The 24501-nt window shown below is 39.3% G+C and overlaps 1 protein-coding gene across 1 annotated transcript in view; it reads left to right on the plus strand.

The window, feature by feature from the left end:
- CUBN (cubilin) overlaps positions 1-24501 on the plus strand; it is a 146389-nt gene that overhangs the window by 76583 nt on the left and 45305 nt on the right. Inside the window, exons 32-46 of the mRNA XM_086614334.1 lie at positions 4837-4993; positions 6669-6785; positions 9035-9148; positions 10429-10557; positions 10828-10960; positions 13148-13353; positions 14599-14780; positions 16357-16546; positions 17588-17785; positions 18120-18266; positions 19146-19336; positions 19627-19810; positions 21130-21304; positions 22358-22536; positions 24230-24439. Coding sequence (XP_086470460.1) covers positions 4837-4993; positions 6669-6785; positions 9035-9148; positions 10429-10557; positions 10828-10960; positions 13148-13353; positions 14599-14780; positions 16357-16546; positions 17588-17785; positions 18120-18266; positions 19146-19336; positions 19627-19810; positions 21130-21304; positions 22358-22536; positions 24230-24439 — 2512 coding nt within the window. The remainder of the gene's footprint in view (positions 1-4836; positions 4994-6668; positions 6786-9034; positions 9149-10428; positions 10558-10827; positions 10961-13147; positions 13354-14598; positions 14781-16356; positions 16547-17587; positions 17786-18119; positions 18267-19145; positions 19337-19626; positions 19811-21129; positions 21305-22357; positions 22537-24229; positions 24440-24501) is intronic.

The raw sequence follows: 24501 nt of genomic DNA on the forward strand, positions 1-24501 counted from the left end.
ATTCTGAAAAGACCTGATATACAAGTTTCTCTTTTAAACCTAATGCCAATAGATATATGTACCTGTCTAAACACTTTGTAGCGTACTCAGCTCCATGAGCTCCTTGCAGTTAGAGGCACAACTCCCATTACCTTCATAGGGCAGATAGAGGCACTGGGTTTTTAATCACTGAAAGGCGTCAGTCCTTCAGCTGGCAGAGGAGGCAGCTGCGGCAGAGCTCTTTGCATGCGCAGGGTTCGCAGAGCATTGCAGTGCAGTGGCACCCCTTTGCCTCTATCGCCATACGAGTATCTGTTGTTTGCTTCTGGTTTTGGGGTGGTTTCTTTTTTGGGGGGGGGGGTGTGAGGGGCGGGGGTTGGGGGAGGGTGTAGGTGGAAGTTGCCCGTCAGCCCCAGCTGTACAAATACAACTGAAGCAGCAATAGGAGCACGGAGGGAGATTTAAATTCCATGCAGGCATCAATCCCTGCCCACCAAGTGGAGAGTGGTTTAAAAATGAGTGAGGGAGAATGCTGATTTGAAGCCAAGAGATAATGAAGGGCTCTGAGGCTCTGATATTTAAGGTGGAGAAGAGCTCTTCAGTGCTAATGTAGAGGGACCAGCAGGACAAGAAGCAAGGGGATGGGGCTTCTTTACCTGGTACGCCAATAAGCAGAAACTTGTTACCAATACTTGGATGTGATTTGTGTTCATCTCATTCCAAGGCTTGCTATATGCCTCACACAGTGATAGGAGAACGGGGTGAGGGGACAGAGAGTGCCTGGAAATATGTAAGTAGATGTCTGACTGTGAATGGTTTAGAAATTGCATTCCAAAATCTGTGTAAATGGAAACTATGGGCAGCTAAGGAAGCTGGTGTGTTGTTTTTCTCCCTCTAATATAGAAACAACTTCTGTGCATGAGTAACACAGTGGTTCCACCCTTTTCTATTTCTTAAATTTTTACTTATCTTTGTGGGTTTTATTTGCTCTGTGAGTTCTCTTGGGGCTCCCCTCCACCCTTGAGCGTACAAATGACCTTTTCCTTCATCCTTCCTCCGCTAGACCCAGTCATTTTTCCCTGTGTTATGACTCGAGATTTTTTTTTTTAATATTTCTACCGTATATTCCTTTCTATGGAGAACACATGAAAATGTATTTTTTTCCTGTCATGTTTTCCATGCACATTTGTTATGTGAGCAAAATGGAGGGAAGGAAAATACTCATGTCTGCTGCTTCTTGGCTACGCTGCAGTTCCAAAAATGATTTCACATACAAATCTGAGGACAGATCTAGGTTCAGCCAAATTAATTCTAAGCCCGTACGGTAACCCACAGTGTCACTGCCCTGAGCTCCCTCTAGAGTCAATGGATGGAGTACGCAAAAAGTAGTCCAGGCCACCAGAAAGCACGTTCTTCATTCACCTAGCTGTCTACATTTAGTTGATTCCTCAATTTCTGCGCCTCAGTTCTGTACCTTATCTGTTCTCTTCATCTGCTAAATGGAGATGTATAGCCTTTACTTTCTCTGTTCTCAAATATAATTCAGTTATTTTTTGTAGAAAGCATAGGTTTTTTTGAGAAGACTTTTTGATGTCACTGGCATCGTACATATGGAATAGATTTTTTAATTTCTCTGTGTACCAGTCCATTTCTATCTGGAGAGTGTGTCTTGCAACAAAAAAATTTGCTTCTTTGGAGGAAAAGAGAGGGAAAGAAATAGTGAATGCACTATTTCCTGGGGTTTTTTTTTGCCCATGTGTTTAAACAGTGTTGTATCTGACACTACAGCAGGAGTGCAGGTCAGTAAGAGTTTCAAGTATCTGGAAACTCAAGAGCAACATGCCTTGGAAGGCAGTGCTTGCAACACAAAGCACTGAAAAGGGGAGGGAAAAATAGTTTGTTCTTTTCAGTGGCTTTTATTAAGTAAATGTTATTCTTCTTTCCTGTTGCAATATAACAAGTAGTATACAGGAATGTAGAAATGTAAGCCTCTGGGAGCTAGAGAGGAGATATGACTGCATTTATTCCAGGTGCTGGCAGAGAGGATCTTCCAAGAGAGGACAGCTAGAAATATGTGGAGGTTTTATGGCTTAGAAGATGAAAATTATCTTCTTTTTGTTATGTGCTTTTGCAAAATGCAGGGCACATTTGAACAAGAAGGCAATGAGTCGCTCAGTTATGTTCATTGTGGAAAGGGAAGGGAAGAGCAAACTGCTGCTATGCACAGTGCAAATGAAAACCTGGCTTTTAAGTAAGCAGACACATCATTTTCCTTTGCTCATGCAGCCACAGAAATGCATTTTTCAGATGTTTTCAAAATAACTATTAGAAGCTGCAGAGAGACAAAACTCTTTCCTGAACTGGTGTGTGAATATTGTGGTTTCTGATCTAGATTCAAGACTGAAATCCTCCCTATAAAATAGTTTAAGCTAATAAATAGCAGGTGAGCAAAAGAGATGCAGCCATACAATATCCATGTGTTAGGGTTCCTACTTAACTTGTAGCTGCCATAACTCCTAAGAGTTGCTGCTGTATCTCACTAGTGCTTATGCTGAACTATTGCTTGAATCAGATTTTTAGCAAGTGTAAAGGCTAGGAATAATTTATGGGTTTCTGAAAGAGGAGACAGTACTATTCTTCAAGCAAGCTGCCCAGAGACAGCAAATACACTTCATTTACAAAACATTCCTCTGACTTCATACTGTTCTCCCAGTATTACCACAGAAAGACTTCTTTATTCCAGAAAGCTCTTGGAATGAAATGCCTACTTAGTCTCTTATGTTACTCATCCTTAATATCTTCCCAAGTGAGAAAGCTCAACCACTAGAGTCTTACAACAGTCCATGTGTCAATGGTCATATCTTCAGCTGTGTAGAGTGGGACAGATCCATCAAAACCAGCAGTTTATGTGAACTGTAGTCAGGTCCTCTCTCTGTGCTCTGTCAATGCAATGCTTATTCTGTTCTAGCACTCAGATCAAATCCTCTCACTGCTGTCTAGGGAAAGACAGTACCTTAATTCCTAAGGGTTATTTTGTTAGTCATTACTTTTTTTTCATATTTGATGGTTTGTAGTTTTTAACTCCAGGCAGTCTGATTTATATACAGAATACATGTGCAGAGGAAGAATAAACACTACACACTATGTATTAAAGGGCTGATTGTGGCTGCGTGCCAAGAGAGAAGAAAAGGTTAAATGGATGGATATTTTGGATCCCTTTACCAGTTACTCATTTTTACAGACATTGCAGTACACTTAATGCTGTCACAAGGTTCCACACAGCTAACTAGTGTCATAGGCCCAAGGGCAAATGTTTAATTCATGAACACGGCATAGGCTATGTAGGGTATGTCAGTGAATCAAGCAGGAGTTTTGTCCTTTGTTTCTCAGTTCTGAGGTTTATTTGAGACAGATCACCTTTCTCTCGGCTATTCTTTTTATATATATTTTTCACTAGTGTGCTCAAAGACCTTTCATACTGGAGACAGAAACATTGCATTGTGTTACACAGTCTAGTTAGAAACTTTTAATTCATTGGTGCTGCCTTGCACAGACTTGCTGGAATTTGAGGTGTTCTGAAGTAAAAGAAGACAATCTTGATATGAAGTACATCTCTTCTAACCCAATGGCATTATTTTGCTCAAAGTGGGCTTTTAACATCCTAGCATCTGAATATCTTCCAGTCCTCCTATCCATATCTTTAATCCATATTTTTGTCCATTTTGCTACAGGAAGCTGAGTCATAGGTTATATTAAATGACATGCCTATGGTAATGCAGGACGTTAATGCTGAAACAGGAACTGAACATAACTCTCGTTGCTGCCCAGTAGCCAAAAGGTTCTTCCTCTGGGAGTCATGCAACTGGTGATGGCTCCAGTGCTCATCACTTCTGAAACCAGGCACAAGGGTTCTGAGACTGGCTTATGGCTCCAAACACAGCAGCAACAAATCACATCTACCAGCATGCTAGGGAAGATTAGTGGGACACTCGGAGACTGTGGCCATTTTCCCCTGTCTGTAGTTTCTCTTGTTATAATTTTGATGTCGCTTAAGCTAGAAACTCATTGGTTTTAACTTCACTATCCTTCTCTTCCTGATTGTGAAACAGAGAGGAAGGAAACTAAGTTATCCGCTGTAAGGGGAAAAAAGAGAAGGCAGGCATTTGTGGTAAAATTAAAAGTGAAGTTTTGTAAAACCATCTTTGCTTTCTTCCTCTTTTTTTTTTTTTTACTTTTCTTTACCCTCTGCTTAAATTGCTCTTTATGTGTACATGTGTAATTCAGCACCCTAAAGCTATTATAAGGCATAGATATATGGACTCTGATCCTTGGTGCCGGGTACATATATCTAAAAAGCATAATCCTAGTGTCTTCCCTTTTTATGCACAGTCATAGCACCCACTGGTGCACTAGTTGCATGTTAGGGACAATTTAGAAGTCTTTACTGAGGCAAGATGCAGGGTTTAACTGAATAAAAGCTACATGGGAACTCATGTTAGCCTGTTTAACTGAATAAAAGCTACATGGGAACGCATGTTAGCCTTTAATAGAAAACAATAAATGTATAGAAACATCTGGATTGTTAAAGGAGAGTTGCTTCCATACCAAATACACACAGAGGAAGATGGTTGCTTGACGCAATTTTGTTATAAAGGCTACAGTAGCTTCAGCCTGAAATACATGTGTTTTTTTGAAATGGCCACAGAATTAAGATAGGCAATGCATAGCTAGTTTGTGCTGCCCATACTAGTGCTGTATCAGGATCAAAATGTATGAAACATACGACTGGGAATGAAATAAAAGTCTTCTCAATACTGCTATTGTAACCAAATACTTCATTTGATCTTTTCGTAACAGGTATTTGATGGTCCTAGCAACGAAGCACCACTTCTCAGACGACTCTGTGGAACACAGCATCCTCCTCCTATCACATCCTCCAAGAATCTGATGTACATCCGACTGCGCTCTGATGCAACCATCCAGCACAGGGGCTTCAGCGCTCGCTTTACTGAAGGTAATTTTGTAATTTACATTAATGTGTATTTATCTAATCACCAGTTTGTTTGTGTTAGACACAATCTTTTAACATAGCTGATAACCGGAAGTGTTGTTTCTCTGCACGCAGCGTATCAGTGTGTGTATTTAACGGGACTGAATTTTTGCAAATTAGAGATGAAAGAATTTAAAATCTGAGGATAATCTTAGATTCTTTGATCGGGGAGGAAAACATACTTTTTATAGCAAGGCATCTAGCACACATCAGTTGCGTCTTATTCCTGCTCCCTAGAGGGTTAGCTACCCATAACTGTCCTGAGAAAAACGTGCAGCTGGCAGTTTCCACAGACCTAGTGACAAAATAACATTTTATATGTCTATCCATGCGCATGAATCTGAAAAGCCATAAAAGAATTCTGTGTGGTGCTGTTGATGACGTCCATGGATTCAGGCCTGCAAACGCTGCCAAACATCAACTATCCAATTTGTGGAGGACTAATTGGTGTTTTACATGGTTTCCTTTTTAATGAAAAATGACACGAACTGGGCAGGGTGTTTCACGAGATCACATACTATTTGAGAATTGTTGACTTTCTTTCATTTTTTCACAATAACTTTGGAAACATTTTTTTTCCCAAGATACAGCCATTTAGCTTCTGAAAAGAAAATCTCTTTCTCTCCATTTCCTCTTATGATTCTTTTCTCTATAAATCAGTACTTTTCCCAGAAATTTTTTCTTTGAAAACATTGTGAAAAAATTATAAAGAAAAGAATGAATTTGCATCAGCAAAAAATCTCAGGAACCCCAGTTATTGAGGTACTAGTTAGTTACCTAATTAGGCATTTCTGACTAACAGCTATGAAAGCCTAATCTGTTATACATTCTCACAGCACATTTACTGGATTGGGCCCTGCACAAAACATGTCTGGTGAGCAAGTGCTCCCTACGTAGGATGTAGGCAACCCAGCTTCCCTCTTCCGGAGAAAACCCTGCAAGTCCCATCTCCTGCTGGATGATTTAGGCAGCACAGCACGATAAACAAATTCAGTCTTTGGTACCTAACTCCCCACCCGGCTGTTTAAAGCAGTTGTGTGTTAAACTCATAAACTGGGGGGTTTATGATGAGTCAGTGTGCTTAGGAATAAGGCATGGCAGCACTCAGCACTGTTAGCCAAAGTTCTGCAGTCAGCCAAGAGCTTGCACATGTGCAACATTTCACACAATTGCAGTTTTGTTGATGTAGCTCACAGGAAGATCATGCCAATGCAATGTGATGCTGTCCTTGGGCATTGGAAGGTTCTGGGGAGTTTCTTATGATTTTTTTCCTTCCTAGTTGCCAACATAGAAATGTACCATTCAGAGAATTGGGTACATGATTGCACTACCCTGAAACCAAGTTATTTTGGTCCCAAGATTGCTCTTCCAGGCTACGAGGAGCTGACAAAGATGAGGTCTGTTCCCAGGTCACTCTGGCTTCTCTCAGATGGTCAGCCAGGTGCAACATGGCCTGTGGATCCCAGTGCTGGGAGATAGTCCTTAAGTCTCTTTTTCTGATAAATTACTGTCATGAATTTTAGCCTCATTTTACATTGATGTAGCATGTTACATTTTATGCGTTCATTTTCACTATGGAGTCTAAGATATGTGTTTTGTATATATAAATATCTCAGTGTATATGTGTTTCATTCTAAAGCATGCGGAAGTTTCATAGAGTCGGATTCAGTTGGGGCAGCAATTTCCTCTCCTCTGTATCCTGCCAAATACCCAAACAATCAGAGCTGCAGCTGGATTATTGAGGCTCAGGAACCATGTAAGTAAAAACATCTTTTATAGCTAGCTGGGATGACTAACATCCTCATCTTCCTTTCTGTAATAACAATACAAAATTCCTCCTTTATTCCTCTAGGAAGTTCTGCATCCTGGTAGTTGGAGAATGTGGCTCTCCTAATCAGTCCTAAGTCTGATTTTACTGTAGATTTAGTGCATAGTGAGGAAAACAGTTTACAACTTTGTCATCTTAGCTGATTTATTGTGACCCCAGTGTTGCAATTATAAATGAGGTGTTGAATACTATGTGAAGTTGGATTCACATCTAAGGGCTTATATATAATTAAAGCACTTGTATTTAGTTGACCTTAGTTTGGTCTGGATTTTTCAAGCTAGAGTTGTGTTAGATCGAGTCTATGCTGTTAACATAAGAAAATTAAATTTTAATTAAATAATGAGAAAAGTACAGAGGAATTTCAATTTAAAATACAAATAAAAAATAATATAAATAAACTGGGTTTATGCACCTAGACCTACCCTCAGATGTTCCTGTCTAATTTTAGACAGATTTATGATTGATCATAGAACACCAAATATTTTCCATCAGATACTGGTGTTCCCTTTAATACTCATTATTACCTTTACATTTTTTAAGATCCCTAAAAAATATTTACAGTTGGGTAATAGTATCCTGGTAACGTCATTTAAAGTAAATGTTTGTTTTTGACAGCAACTACTGAACTTCAGTTCTTCATCTGATATTTAGCCATTGTTGTTAAGATCATAGAATGTTCCAACCACATTTATAAGTTTATTTTGCTAAGTTATAAAATGAAAGTCAATTTGACAAAGAAAACGCCAAAGATTGGGAGATAGGCAATACTTTTTTTAGCATAGATTCTTATACAAATACAAGAAAAGGACGTCAGCAAAGCTATTCCTCACCTACACAACATTTATTTCTAAAGGCAGTCTTTTCCTGGGTCCAGGCTGAAAACTCATACTCCTGATTTACATCAGTATAAGAGACCAGAAAAATGTATAAAAAGTAGCCTATGTATGTAGCATCTTCCTCCACTTATGGCCAGGACCACCACATACTACACGTTACAGGTACACGTGGCTTCATTGTGCCAGTCGCACAGCATTACTGGGCATAACCATGGACAATAAATTTAGCCAATGGCAACCACAGCAGAGTCCCTGCTCTGCTTTTACTGAGAAGGCCAACAAGTCTCCTGCTCTTGCCACCCACTGTGTTTTTCCTTTTTGCTTTGTATCCTGAGGACCTGCATTGATAGCTGTAATTGATTGACCAGACAGGACACAAAAGAGTGTGGAACACACAGACCATGCAGATGAATGTCAGTCAGTGGCACCCTGCTGAATGCAGCGCCTGGGTCCATGTCTGTCATTTCAGCTTATTCTAGCTCATTAATTGTAGCTCAGGGAGAAGCGAATATTTGTGTCAAATTCAGGCTTGGTCAATGTGGGAGAAAACTTAGTTATCATCTAAATCATGAGACCCTTTCTGACCAGCTCGAACTGCATAGGAGCTCTAAGGCCAGGAATAACTACTGTCACAGACTGCTGTTGAGGACAGCCTCTTTTCCAGCTGTGACTTCACCTTTGTTCATATTGGAAAAGCAAGAGCAGCATGAGAGTCAAAAATACCCTGAGTCAGAAATCCTCCTTTTCAGGACGTAGCCTGCAGTCCAAGGGTGTGGAAAATCCAATTCTGTACAAATATAGCTGAGGGTAGTTAATGATCCTTTAACTAGTCCAATTGATGTATGTGGAACGTTCCAAAATGATGAAAGAACCAGCTCTTTCTAAGCCTGGAGCAGGGCAGCATCAATTCACATTTTGTCTGGATCTATGGTATAGATCGCAAAGGGACAGAAGGTCACGGATGTGTAAAAATAAGTTTTGTTTCTGAATGTGTGTAAATTTTCCATCTTGCATTTGCTGACAGTTTCAGTATATGATGAAGCTGTTCCAATATTAGGAAATTTAGAATCATAATTTATGTGTTAAATCCTACACTTCTGTTGTCGATCGTACTAGAAAGTACTGAAGTATGAAGAGATTTACCAGGACCTTTGCAGTAAGGATTAATGCACTTCCATCAAATTCATTCCATATATCAGGCATTAAACTTTGGATGTTATGCTTTATAGGGACTGATTGACTTCAGGGGAGAAAGAATAGATGGTATGTTCATTTACATGTAATTATTTCTCTGTGAAATGCCAAAATTCTTTTAAAGTTTTTACTCTTTGCTATTGCCAGTCAACCACGTCACGCTCTCATTCACTGACTTTGATATTGAAAACAATAGACAAAACTGTACAACGGATTTTGTGGAGATTTTGGATGGGGATAACTACGAGGCTCCTCTTCGAGGTATCGTACCTTTACCTTGTTTATTTCATATATAGAACTACACCCAAGGTGTGCAAGATAAGGTTTTCTGTGAGTGTCCTCCTATTTCATGGATTTTCTCTGATAAAGGAAGCTCCTTGGCCACTCTGGCCAGAGAAGACCAAGGATAGTACATAAGTCTTCAGTTTGAATGGCACAGTCCTCCCAGGCTCTGACTGTATTCCTCCTAACCTGCAGTTTGGAGTTGACTCCAGTTGCCTTTTCTTCCCTCCTTAACTGAAGTATATTTGAAATCAAACAATTCAGTTTCCACTGAATTCCCAGTTAACTGTACAAAACCATAACATTATCCACACTCATAAGCACGGTCTATACTAAACAGAGGTGAAGAAAGCTGCAGATTTCTAGGAGTGGAAAATGGATTTTCCTCAAGCCTCAGAAAGCCTGATTTTCTGCTTGTTCCTGAATTTTCTACAGCTTTCTCCCAGTGTCTTGGTCCAAAGCCATCACCTTCAAGTGGCAGGAGCAGTCTGGAGCAGCAACATTCAGTGCTTATACTGCCAGGAGGCCATGACAGACCCCTGGCCACAGGGTGATCCTGACTCCCCTCACATCCCCAGGGTTGCCTCAAATTCCTTCCTCGAAAATTTGGAATACCTGTGCCTGATTATGCTGTTCCTTACTCTACTTTTGAATATGCTCCCTTAGCAGGAGTGGGGCAGCACTCAATTTAAATAGTTTGCAACTAAGAGCAGAGTTCATTTTTTTGGTCTCCTACCCTTGGCTTTCACTTGGCAAGAGGACAGGATGCTAGCTCCTATCTTGCTTTTTTTTTTCTGTCAAATGTCTTTCTGCTAGATCATAATTCATGTTCCTAATCCCCATGTTGCAATCCATTACAGGAGAACTAGTCTGTTATTTGTAACTTGTTTTTTTCATCAGAAACCAATTGAGTGAAATGGAAACTGCTGTCAGAGGTATTTGATAGGTTTTTTTTTTTCAGTTAGGCTGTAGTTTCTGGATAGAGCAAACACAAAGGAGCTCAATGACAAAATAGTCAGTGACTGGGGCCCCTGGAGTGCAGGAGGTCCTTCCTCTGTTAAAAAAGTTGCTACCAGAGTTGAGCTCTGTGCTAATGAAATAGAGTATTTCATTTTTATGTAGATTGAACTGACAAATGCAATTGTAAGCAATGAATGTTACTCCTGGTTGCTGTCAGACATTAATCACAAATGTTAAATTAGCAATAGTAATTACATGCTTAACATGCCTTTTTTTTCCTCTGGCTTGCTCTCTTTCAGGCCGTTACTGTGGCACTACTTTACCACATCCTATCACTTCTTTTGGTAGTGCCTTGGTGGTGAACTTCATCTCCAACAACAACATTACAGCCAGGGGCTTCCATGCCATCTATGCTGCATCAGCATCACGTAAGTCCATATGACAGGTGTTGCTACCTTATGCCTCTAACTTTAAAGAAAAAGAACAGATCCTGTATCTCTTTGCTCTCTGACATTCCCTCTTTAAAAATCCCCTATTGCCCTTCATCTTTTTTGGCCGAGGTCTCAGAAAGTATATCAACAAGCTAAAGAACAAGCAGACAAGGAGAAATGCTTTCTTCATTAGTGAATGCTTTGGCTCTGTCAAGGTATTTTTTTAATGTCACCCTTCTCAAGCCTCTTGTCTCCTTCTTGTTGCAGCCTGTGGGGGTACTTTCCACATGGACAGAGGAGCTTTCAACAGCCCTGGCTATCCTGAGCCATATCCGCTCAACACAGAGTGTGTCTGGACGATTCTCAGCTCCCCTGGCAACCGGCTCCAGCTGTCCTTCATGTAAATGCATTGCCAGGGGTTATTATTCAGCCCTTTAACAGACCCGAAGGAAGGATGCTCTGTGTTTATTAGGAAATGTAATTGCCAGATGATAAAGCTGAAACATGTTTTTAGACTGACTTGGAAAGAGAACACAGCAGTGGTTAGTGGCAGCTTGCAATCAGTACTCTCCTGTCTTAGTCATTGCTTATATTAAGGCATATACAGCATTATATAAGTAGGTGGCTTATTGTTTGAGCAACACGGGATGCTGAAGAAGCCAGTTCTCACTCAGTCAGAAGAAGAGGAAATTTAGCATTGCTCTGCCTTCTCTTTACAAAGGAAGTTCTTACTATTTCCTTTCTCCCAGGTTCATTGTAGTATTTATTATATAACTGAGTAATATAAAGGGCCCAGATACTCCACAGATTGTAAGGTTAGAATTAGTATTAAAGTCTTCAAAATTTCTTCAACAATTATAGCAGTGGAGGTACAACAGGGGCCAGGAGAATATCTGAAGGAATTTTGTTTTTCCTTCAGCAAAGTAACTTTCCTTTGAACACTTCTGACAGGAAAGTCATGCATGATCCACAGAACAATGTGGAGTCCTTTACCAGGTCGTTAGGTTTTTCTTTACCCATGATGTGAATTTCTGAGCCTCTCCGTTTCCCGGCATCAAACAGTGACTGCTGCCAAGAAGGAGAACACTAACCCATTGCAAAGCTTATCAAGAATCAGCAGGAAAAGAAAAGTAATTCTGAAACCTGCATTTACAGCTAATCAGGACAAAAGGAAAATTTGCCCAGTAACATGCTCACTGCATAAGACGCAATTTGTTAGGCGTGTACTGATTCACCTACTCAATAAAAAGGACATTCTGTCCCTCCTTTACTCACTAAAGCAGAGAAAAGGTGCTACAGCCTGAAGACATTTTCCAAAATATTTGCTACAAAGTAATGAATAACAACTTTTCAGAACCAAAACAGAAATCTGATGTGAAGCAGCGGAACATACATTCAGTTATATAAAGTGACACTGAGTAGATGTAAACTCTTTTTCTTCAGTTACACATAGCTGAAAGGCAAGCTGAAAATACTGGAAAGCGTGGAGTAATTGTGTTAGAAAGCAGTATTTATTTTCTTTAATTTAATATTAGGGGTTCATAAAATTTTGTTGGCATGAGGCATTCATTTTCTTCAGCTCAGACTGAACAGAAAAGCTCATCTTGCAGTTTGAGGGTTAGCTTTAAATTAGTCTGAAGTATATCCAGATGAGTGGTTGGAACCATTTCACAGCATGTGTACACTGAATACATATGGCTATATTCAGGACTGAAAGGGAGGAGCTGTTAAAAGAAAATCAGAAAGCACGAATGCTTGGGGCATTGGTTATAAGAGGCAGTCTCTGAAATCTTTACGATATATTCATAGCCTGCTTCTGAAAAGGGTATTGGACTGAATGAAAGCACTTCGCTTAGAATAACATAGTGATTTTTAGAATATATTTAGCATTCAGCTTGATGCAATAATTTAGTATTTATAATTTGATTACTGAATACCATTCCTTTTCTAAGGTAAAAATTTGTTTAGAAGAGTTCATAGCAATCCTTGTTGTTATTTTGCAAATTCAGCTATGTGAAACTCAGAGAGGCCAGAGAAACAGCAGTATTTTCAAATTCTGGAGAAACTGCTAACAGATGGCTGAGCTCTGAGGTGTTAACTACAAATGAATCTAGGCCTCTGGAAATTGTTTTCTCACCAGAGTGTACTGGAACGACACCTATGAAGCATCTGCAAACTGATTTGTGAGGCTAAAAGTATTCTCTGCACCCAATAGATGTGCAACCAGTAAATAGCCTGACCTGGGCTTATATTAAAAATCTGTCTTGTGCATCAGGGGTTTTCCATGTTTCATGGTTGTTAAAGAACCAACAAATATTACAAGGGTTTGAGAACTCTTTAAAAATTATGACTTTGCAAACCAAAGCTCTGCTGAAAATAAGGGGGCAGAAAGGAGAGTACCCTGTATCAGTAGCACTGCCAGGTAATGAGCAATGACTTCTGGGTTCTGGAGGGTTTTGTTGCTGCCCTCTCCTTGACTGTTACAGTAGGATACCAGCTGTAGGTGGATTTGTGGCCTGGCAGAGGAAACCCTGAATTATGTGTCAGTCATATGCCTGCTAATGCTTTTCTGCTGCTATTGAAACAGAGCGTTTCAGATGGAAAATAGTAGCAGCTGCACCAAAGATTACCTGGAGATTCGTGAAGGGAATGATACAGGCACACTAGCAGGACGATTCTGCGGGAAATCCTTGCCTTCAAATTATACATCTTCTGTTGGACATATCCTGTGGGTCAAATTTGTGTCAGATGGCTCAGGCACTGATGTTGGCTTCAGAGCCACATTCTCTCACTGTAAGTAAATTATATTTAATTAAAAACATATTCTTTCATAACATTTCCAAAATGATTCAAAGAAGTGAACGTTTGGCCCTGTAAAGTCTATTAGAAAATGCTGGTTGATGTCAGCAAGGTTGTGAATTCACTGAAAAAATATTTCATAAAGTATCTGCTGAATATAAAGGGATGCTCTAAAACATGTCAGAACAGAACTCATGTATATGTAATAAAATCAGAAGAATTATTATCATAACAGACAATACTTTTTCAAATTTATCTTATTATCCTCCCAGAAACAAAAACTTAATGGATTACAGAAAATAAAGTATTCTCTATTTCATTGACTGTTTTCTAACAGTTTATCACCTGGTTTTCAGATTCTTCCTTTGGGAGTACTGAGCTGTGAAGATACAAACAAAAGCTATATACTAAAAATTTTTATGGCAGTCCAAGTTTACCAGTAGCCCGTTAGAGTTAAAAATACCTGACCATATGTCTTTGCTACCTGAGAGTGAGCAATGGTATTTAATGTTTAGGTTGCCATTTATTAGGCAATTGACAAATTAAGAAAAAATAATTTATTTCCCAGCTTTCCATTTTGCTTTTTGAGTACGACAGTGTCCATCTTCCAGTTTGGATCTAGATGCCGTCAACCAGGGAGCAGAATTAGAAGAAAAGGAAATTATGCCAGCTTATAGATGCAAAATTGCAAGAGGCTGTTGCAAACATCAATCCAACTTGCTGCATGAACAGACTGTTGAAGCTAAACATCCACAGCCATTCTGATTATGCAAGATTAATTTCTAATAATTTTCCTTACTTTGAGACTTTTACTACTCATTTTCAAAAGGAATTTTCAATAAGTCAGAGCTCAATGAAATCGAAACCATACACAAAGGTATTTTTAAAAAAATCATTTTATTATTTAATGCTTCTTAGGAAGAAATGAACATGAAGTAGGTAGAGTCAGGGAGGAATTTAGATGTGCCATCTTCCCACCTCTTCTACATGTAGAGCTGCACGTCTTGAATGGGTAATTTCCTTCAGATAAGGGCACACTGCATCCCTTACAACGAGAAAATAATTAGATATGCATCCTAGGACTGTCTGAGACACAAGTCTATGCCTCACAGTGCTGCCTAGTCCTAAGTAAATTAAGTCAGAGGGGCTGAAATGAAAGCTATATTCCAGGCAGGGCTCCAATGCTTCTTTTAATCTGTGTGAATTAGAGGCATTAGTTGTTTCTCTCTTGTTTTTCAGTGTATGGAAATGACATTGTCGGAAACAGAGGACAAATAGCTTCACCACGGTGGCCCAGAAGTTACCCTCACAATTCCAATTACCAGTGGCGGATAAGCGTCAATGCTTCACAAGTCATCCATGGCCATATCCTGCAGATGGATATCGAAAATCATGGCAGATGCCATTATGACAAGCTAAAGGTGATTTCATTGTGAGAAGTTATTTTATTTCAATTAACTTTGATAAAAATGATGAATAGAGAAACCTTCAGGAAGAATGGGAAAAATTTCCAAGGATCTGAGGTAGCTTATTGTTTTTGCTATGTCGTCTTTTCAATAATTATTAGCTATAGGAAGGGTTACATACTTTTTGGCTGCCTAACAGATATTTCCAAGCTGCAAGTTTGAAGTTTGTTAAAAATAAGTCCACAATGATATAATCTGAATTTTCAAATCCAAGAATTTCAGGTCAGATAACAAATTGAACTTTGGTCTGAGCTGGTTCAGTTGAGGACAACAGTGACAATAATATCTCAGTGCCTCTAAAAATAGGGTGATTTTAAAATCCTACAAGGAACAATCCTTTACGTGCACCTTCTTTGCTCTCTGGATCAATAACCTGCTGTTGGCAGTAGGAAGGTATCTCCTTCCCATTTGATTGTTTTTCTGTACCCTCCTGTAACACAGTCTAGCCTTTTACCAGGCTGAAAAATACAGTACTCATGGTGCTAAGCAAAATGGAGCATTAGAAACAATAACGCCTTTCTGAACATAACTATTTAGTTAAATAAAGTAAATCTCTTCTTGTCTGGTTTGGTTGGGGTTTTTTTGCCTTTTTTTTTTTAACTAGTTGATTCAATAATTAACTTTTTCTTTCATCTTTGGGAAAAAGAAAGTTAATTACTCGTTCAATATATTCAGTATATTCAAATCATTATTAATTCACTGATATCCAAAGTTAACATTTGTTCAAAAAGGAAATATAACTTTTTCCTTCATCTCATGTCAGATTTTAACAGCATCTACTTTCTTCTAACTCAGCCTGCCTGTCTTTGTCTGCCCCTCTGAAAGCAAAATGAGTTTCTTAAATCAGCTAGACATTCAGTGGATGTGAATCAGCCTGACCTTTAACCTGACTCAAGGATCAGACCTTTAACATAATGTTAATGTGTATTTAATATTTCCTAGCTTTCTCTACTGGACATTTTTTGCTGGAGGGAAGAGGACAAGAACACAAATAGGTTCAAAAAGAGACAAAAGAGAAGCATCTTTTAACCAGCCAAGATTTTGGCTTATAAATACATAAAATTAAAAAAAATATTATTGCATATTTATTGATATAATTTAAAATATGTGTTCCCTCAGAGGGAAAAAGGAAAAAAAAAAACACACACACACAAATGAAAAAGGATGCCTTTTATACCTGCCAATCATGTTGGTTTTTTCCTCAGCAAGGAACGAGATTGTACCAGTTAACTTTTCTAACATGGGAGGCCAGTCCATACCCTCAAAGAGCAGCCCTGTGATGGGGAATGAGCTGAATTTGGTGACTTCCATTCAGATCCTTCTTCTGAGAAAGCTTCACAATTAATAGTATATAATGGAAAGGGAGATTTTGTTCCAGGTTTTGTACGAGAGATTTCTCTCTAACTGAGATTTACTGAAAGATCCCTTACTCATTTAAAGAGGGTAATTTTCTCCTTGGAAACTTGCTGAGTGTGGGGCAGATTAAAATCGGCCTATGTGAGGAACGGCACCATTCTCCTTCTCTCTGCAGGTTTATGATGGGCCCACCATTCATTCTCGTCCTATTGCAACATACTGTGGTGCAGACCTTGCTTCTTTTGCATCCTCTGGCAGTTCGATAACAATCCAGTTCCAGTCAGATCCATCTGTGACTGGAAAAGGCTTTCTTTTGGAGTGGTATGCAGTAGATGCTTCTGCTGTTACACACACCATTGCTAGAGGTGGGTTGCATGGTTAAAAGTGATACAGCCAGTGATATACTGAACTCTACTTAAAAAGCTCCAAACCAACTTCCTCACAAGAGAAAGCCCTGTTAGCAGAGGGAAAGCTTTTATTGACATTTTCATTAATCATTTTAATAGCTTTTTAGAACAATTTCCAGGGACTCTCAGATACACCGTTTTACAGTGTTTAAAAAATAAGCAAGTTGATAGAGGAATGTTTTTCTTTACACAGGTATTTAATGAAAGCTAAACATTTTATTTGCTTTCATGAAAAAGTATCCCTCTTGAAATACCATTCTTAAATCACTGGCCATTGTGATATGAAACCTTTAACTATAATGAACCTCATATCCATAAATAAAGAGAATATGCTCAGTATGATCATGTACCTCTGACAAATAGCTCCTGGAAGGAGCACCATTGATCTTCTCTGAGGAAGTTCAACAAGAGAAAGTTAAGACTAACTAGGATATAACGCAATGTCTTCTTTCTAAATCTGAAGGCAGAGTTCTGGGGACAGAGTGACTTAGGATCCCTGGGGCTCTGCAAGATACTGGCGGTATGTAATGGGTTTATGTGCTGGGAGAGCACTGAGCTACTAGGTATCCCAGCAAGGACTCCATCTTGATCTAAGCTTATAGCTGAGACATTAGGAGTGGAGAAAGAAAAGTACTTCGATTTCAAGAGAGTCTAAACCGTTTGTGTATTATTGGTTATGTATGCGCCATTCCTTTCTGATATGCAACCGTTGTAAAATTGTGGTAGATGTTCTTAGTTCTTTTGCTAGATAATCCTCATGGTAAAATAGGCCACATCAGTGCTGCACCAGGTAGCACAGGAGCATCCTTATAGGTCAGGATTTTCATGTTTTGTACTCCCAGTCCAAACTGAAGCAATGCTTGAAGCATGCATTCCTGTGGCTACACACATCACCACTGTGCGCCCATTGTGCTTAATTATAGGACTGTCAAATTATATGAGAGGAGTGTTCAGTTTAAAAAGAGGATGCCTTCATTTTTGTCTTCTTCTATGTGACAGGTGCATGCGGAGGGATTGTAACAACTGAAGAAACACCTTCATTCCTCTTCTCACCTGGCTGGCCCATGTATTATAGAAATTTTGCTGACTGTGTGTGGCTTATCAGGGCTCCTGGATCTACTGTGGAGCTCAATATCCTGGCCCTAGACATAGAATCTCACAGCTCATGCAACTATGACAAACTTATTATCCAAGACGGTGAGAAGCCAATCTTGCCCTACCTCAACAGGATGCGATAGATAGCCAGGGCCCCAGTACCTGGAATTCTCATGTCCATTTAGCTTAAGAAATCTAGATAGCAACGGGAACATGCTCTAAATCACTATTCTTCCTCTATGATGAGACATTCTGCTAATTAAAATAAAACTGGCAAAATCTAAGAAAGTATTTGGTGGTCTATAAAAATACTTCTAAATCTGTAAGGGGTTAAAGATCTTGAAAAGCACCTGCCTGAAAGCGTGAGGCACAGCAACCAACAGGCAGATGTGAACTGTTTTGGTTTTAATATTAACATTTTTTCTTTTGATCTCAGGAGACACTAGTCTTTCTCCAGTGCTGGCTACTCTCTGTGGACGAGAACCTCCTGGGCCAATAAGATCAACTGGAGAGGCAATGTTCATCCACTTCATCTCAGATGCAAGTGTCACTGCAGCTGGCTTTAATGCCTCTTATCACAAAAGTAAGATTTGTTTCTCTTCTGCCCCAGATAAACGTCTGCTTTCCTGCTAACAATGAGGTGAGGAAAGAAAAGACTTAGGCATTTTTAACAGCTGTCTACAGTCTAATTAATCACACAGACCAATTATTCACCACTCATGAACATACATTAAAAAATGTCTGATTCTGCAAAGGTAAAATTAGCTATTTTCCCAGTGATATAGCACCACAAAACATGATTCAGCCAGATCAGTCACTTTTCAGAAGTAATAGAAGTGTATGCCTAAGTTTATAAAAGCTCAGCCGAAGGGTGAAAGAATGCCCAGCTAAGAGAGGGAAATAAATGACTCAAAGCATAGACACAAAACAGAGAGAGATAGATGCAAAAAGCTGTGTAAGTTCCAGCAGGAATGTCAGCAATTTCCAGTGGCACTCATCCCACATGCATCGAGGGGTGATAACAGATTCCTGAATGGGCTGAGGCGCCAATGAAGGTGTTATGATAACAGCGGGCAGCCAGGGGAAGTTTTTCTGACTGCCAGCTTGAGTAGATGACAGTGGTTTGGTCCATGACTAGAAGCAATGTTCTCAGACAGTGTAACAATATGCTCGTGCCATGTGAAGTCCTTGGCATAGCTGCCTGTTTACTCGTCTGTTAAGTCTGAGAACTGAGTCTCACTGCCAAGATGTTTGGTGTATGTCATCTTGCAATCTACTAGCTTGTGTTTGGGAGATCATTCCTTGTATGCATTGCTCTGCGCCTCTCAACTCTTCATACGCTGGCTTCAACATTTGCTTTTACCTGTCACATCGTCCTTTTCAGACACAGGGTTTTCCTCTAAATGAATATGTGAATAGTTGATGCTAATATTTTTTCTTTGCTTCAACTCCTTTTTCTCAGGTTGTGGAGGCTATTTGCACACAGGCAGTGGTGTGATAACATCCCCCAACTACCCTCAAGGCTATGCTCCTAATCTGAATTGTTCCTGGCACGTAGTGGTAACCTCTGGATTTATCATTGCTGTCCATTTTGAACAACCTTTCCAGGTTAAGAGTGAGGATGCTTCCTGCAACCTTGGAGATTATGTAGAGGTGAGGTTATTGGCTAGGTCACCAAATCCTCAAAGCTATTGAAGCTACTGGATCTGACAGATTTCAGTGTCAGTAAGGCAGCCCAGGTTGTTAGGGGATGGAAATACCAAAGAGAAATACCACAGAAGTTTTTTTTCTCTCTCTCTCTCTCTCTGACTCATTTCTGTGCATTAATTAATCACTAGGTTATTGTTTTCTCTCATGGCTGGAAGTATTGAGATGGTGTGTGCTTGAAGTTTACATTCCAGGCCTGTTTGCTTGAGTGACATTAGCAATTTGTCTTCTTCTAGCTGAAGAATGGGTTAGATAATGCTGCCCCACCTTTGGTGTCCGGAAGAGGGAATGGGCGATTTTGTGGAAGCAGTCTCTTTTCTACCATGTACACCACAGATAATCAACTGTTTGTCCACTTCATTTCTGACAGCAGGAATGAAGGTCAAGGGTTCAAACTGAAATATGAGGCTAAGAGTCTAGGTAAGTCTATTAAATAAACTTAAGTTCTGCAACTCAATAGATGTAACTTGGAGTTTGTCCTCTTAAAGTAAGTTCTTGTTATAAGTCCCAATCCTAGTAAAATCAGATGTCTGCAAAAATGTCCTATTTCCTTCTTTAGTGCATTACTTCTGATCTGAAACTCAAATTTTTCCTTTTTAAAGAGAGCTAGCTTCAGGTCACGGAACACGGAGATATTAAATTAAAAAAAAAAAATAATAATGGGAAACCCTTTGGCAGGGAAGCAGCATCTATAGTTTGGAAGAGGTGTTCCAAATTCATACAAGAAAGGAAAAAAAAAACTGGAAACAAGAACATTATTTTGAACATATAGTACTCAGTGCAAGTGCTAAATGATGTCAGGAATGATTTAGGCTAGTGTGCCTAGAAAGGTGATAACATTTCTTGCAAGTTTTACTATCAGCTACGAAGATAACCTTCCCTGCCAGAGCTAACATTTTTTGAGAATGAAAAAAATGGAGACTCATGTCCCAAGGGTAAATCAGGCACTTGATATTTGCAGTTGTTGCACTGTATTCATGACACCTGCCACCTGGGACACAAGGACACCTCCTGGTAAACAGTGTAACTAAACAAAACTAAGGCAACTTGTCAATCTACTCAAATTTTTAAGTGCTTGTTTCCCGCCACAAAGAATCATTTTTAGCATTACTGTGGGGAATTCCTGAAGGGAATGGGTGAAGCTGTACAATAGTGTTTCTACCACTTCAGTATATAAAACTTGACTAAAACCCTGTATTAAACCAGTATTGGTAGAACGTAGTGGGGGGTTTTGGCAGAAAGATTCTGGTCAAAATAAAGATAATTTTCTAGGATAAAGGACCTGAACGAATCCTCATGTTTGCTCTGACTGGCATGCCTCACACACTCATTATTGCCTCAAACAGACATTTCAATTTTTGGAAATCAGAAGTGGGGAATGATTCACAGAGGCATTGATGGCTCTGACTTGTAGGCTTTCTGGCTCTTGGGAGTTGGGATAGGAACAATGCAAGAAATATGTTTCTTGCTTGGTTCAGAAGCAATCCAAGGAAGAACTAACAGTTTAACTCAGGGCTCTGAATGAAATGAGGAGGGCTAGGTGAGCAGGAGCACCGGAACATAGAATTCTACTGCATTAAAATGTTTTTCCACAGTAAGCAGTAAAATGCATTTGGTTTTGATGTAACTATATGACATTGAAAGGAAATTGTGTTGGAATATAGTGATAACTCATATTTTTGATGCCGCACCCATTTCCTTAACATGTTGGTTTTTATTGGCAATCTTTTCTTTCCTAGCTTGTGGAGGGAATATTTATATCAATGATTTCAACCCCAGTGGATATACATCTTCCCCCAACTATCCGAGCAATTATCCTCCACATGCTGACTGTGTCTGGACCATAACTGCTCCTAATGGACATGCAGTAGAGCTGCAATTTGAAGATCAGTTTTACATTGAACCTTCACCAAAGTATACATCCACATTGTTTTACCTCTGTTTCTTCAGAGACTCCATTCTGATTCTTCTTTCCCTGCTACTTTCTCTAATTCCTCACAGAGCACACTTCCAAACTTACAATCGAAAATGGTTGGGAAATTTTTGAGAGAGATTGCTGAAGCTATCAGGCCACTGGTATACATTCCTAGGACTTGCAGTACCTGACAGAAATCAGTATAGCAGAGAGGAAGCATCCACAGTAGAAAGGTGTTTTCTGTAAAATCTGTGCCCTCTAGTCCTTTAATATTCAGATTATCAGTCATTTTGACTCTCAGGCACTTTTAAATCCAGTGAATTACCACCACAACAACTTGTCTCCCTTCTCCATTGTCTGTCTGCTAGTTTGCAATGGGTCTACGTTTTGCACCCCCTGCCTCATGCATAAAATAAGGCCTAGTTTCCAGCTGATGTAATTTCATTGATTTGGGGCTGGACCACTATATGGCAAAATTAAGACTCACCTGTGAGATCATGTCCAGAAAATACAGTGCAGGATGGAGAATCCCAAAGGTATCCTGTCTCTGGCTTCCGAGGACACTGCATGATTCTGAAGGCAAAGCTGTTAGTTAAGATATTTTGGGTCTTTCTATGCCCACCTAAGTAAGCCCCCAGATTTTAATTTGTATTCCCTTCATCTGTCTTATATCTGTTCCTTAATTCAACAGTCATCAATGAGACTTAATAGGGAATATCTATTGAATCTGAATGCTGCCAAAAAAAATATGTTCAAAATTCAAGATGGTCACAACTACTTTATCAGTACTGTTCATACCCCTCACCAGGACTTGCTTCTGTCATATCTGATCTATCATAGGCTGGGCTTGAGATTAATATTTCTCCATGTTTCTAGCACTGCTTTTGATCCAAATATTACATCATTGATTATGAACTTGTTGATTCTGTCCTGGTCACACTACATGGAAACTGATCTAATTCACTCCAGCTTCATGGCTTTGTGCACATACTGAAATGATTTCAAACCATTTTACTGCTATACATTGAACAGAAAATTCTCTCCTCTCCTAGCTGCACTTCCAGTTACCTAGAGCTACGCAATGGCGCTGACTCCACTGCCCCCATCATTGCCAAGTTGTGTGGAAGTTTGATGCCAGGCTCACAGAGATCCTCAGGAGCTGTCATGTACCTGAGGTTCAGGTCTGACAGCAGTGCCACGCACGTGGGATTCAATGCTAAATACTCCATCGGTAATGCATACATTTATCACTTTCTCTGATTTTAGAGATGATTTTGGTCTCAAGTGTCAGGCTTTTGTAACAGAGCTTAAATTATGCCTATGAGGTGGACTGACAGATACATTCCTTTTTCAATTAGTGTTAGAACTAAGGCATCAGGATCATCATATGGGTTAACATCAGCATGTTGTGAACCTAGCAAAAGGTGAAAATTATGGAAATAGTAATAGGAAAGTGCTCATAGATCTGCAGCACTGGATAACCTCTTGTCACAGGCAATTATCAAAGGGGCAGTGGAAAAAAAGGTCGACGTGGATAAAGTCATGTAACATGATTTGATTTTCAGCATGCAAAATTAGTGTTACTTTCATGATCAGGATTCTGAAGAGAAATGCAAAGATCAGCTGAGAGTTGTCAGGAGAAGAACCAATTAGAAGCTTCTCTATGTAAATCTAAATCAATCTATAATAACAATACTGCTAGACAAACAGGGGCAGCACAACAATGGACTGAAAAAAGAATGAACAGTAAGAATCATTGTTTGTCAGCTGGGAAAAGAAATACTTTAGAATTATTTGTTCTCAATTATTTGCAAAAACAGGATTAGAAAGCACTAGCAAAATTTTAAAATTAAATAAAAAAATAGTCTTGAGTGAGATTCAGAAATATGCTACTTTTTTGATTTTGATAGTGTTAACAATCTTTAAAGAAGAGTAGCTATTATGTTAGTATCACTCATATAGGAATGTCTAGAACTTAATTTCTCAAAGGCAAAGTGGTGGACTATATTGCTTTACACAGAATTTTACTGATGATGTTAGATCTCAAACGCTTAAAACCACTGTAGTGTGCTATTATATTTCTGAATGTGAAAACTGAAGCAACTTGCAAGAAAACTTTGTTAGTATATGAAGACACAATTTATATTTATCAATAACAGATTTACAGTATCTCAGCTGTATGCCAGTCATCCTGGAACAAAGCACTAATCACTCAGAAGAGCAGACAGTATGAACAGAACTGTTATTGCCATGAAAAGATTGCAACTAGCAGACACAGAATACATTGTAAAATCCAATAAATTCCACCTGGGAATATTATTTTCTGTAAGCCTTAGTATTATGAACTTATGTTAGCAGGTACCACAGGGAAATGAGTTCTCAGAGAGAGAAAATTAAAAATAAATAGCTGTTTCCATAATTATGTAGTGATTCCAAGTCATCACAAGGAGTGGAATGCAAAAGGAAGAGACTGCAGGAAAGAGGAGTCTGAATGATAGCTGTAGGCCCAAACCAGCACCCAACTTTTGTCAGTCATAAAAAGGTTAGATTCACATTTAGCAAACTAAATTTCTTTGTAATTATCTGATACAGCTTTCCAAGATATTCTGGTAAATATGGGCATGAGTAGAGATTAGATATAGACCTTGAAATCTGTGAGTTTATTCAAATTAGTAAGAGATATGACAGAGAGGAAGGGATGCTTGCAATGGATAGGAGGTGTGAAAAAAAAAAAAAAGAACCACAACAAACTAGGACTGGTTGAATTAGAAGAATGTGGAAGACCTTTAACTGAAAGGCAATTTCAATTTTATTACCACAGTTAGAGAGCAAGTCAGTTGTGCCTTAGCTTTAAATTTTACTTAGGAGAAAGGTCATCTCTCTGAGGTCCTTCAGTCAACCAAGCAATGTTCTTCCTTTTGCAGCTCCCTGTGGCGGGACAGTGATAGGACAAACTGGCATCGTTGAAAGCACGGGGTATCCTGAGCTTCATTATCAAGACAACCTTCTGTGTGAATGGTTTCTGCAGGGTCCCAGGGGCCACTATCTTACCATCAGACTGGAAGGCCTAGATATTCAAAACTCCTCTGACTGCACAAATGACTTTGTGGAGATCCGAGAATACAACGCTTCTGGTCTGAGAATTATTTCAGTGTTTGTTTTCCCTTCTCTAGTACTGCTACAAAACCTCAGGAGA

Source organism: Tauraco erythrolophus, chromosome 7 (genome assembly GCF_009769465.1).
Source record: "Tauraco erythrolophus isolate bTauEry1 chromosome 7, bTauEry1.pri, whole genome shotgun sequence".
NCBI lineage: Eukaryota > Metazoa > Chordata > Aves > Musophagiformes > Musophagidae > Tauraco > Tauraco erythrolophus.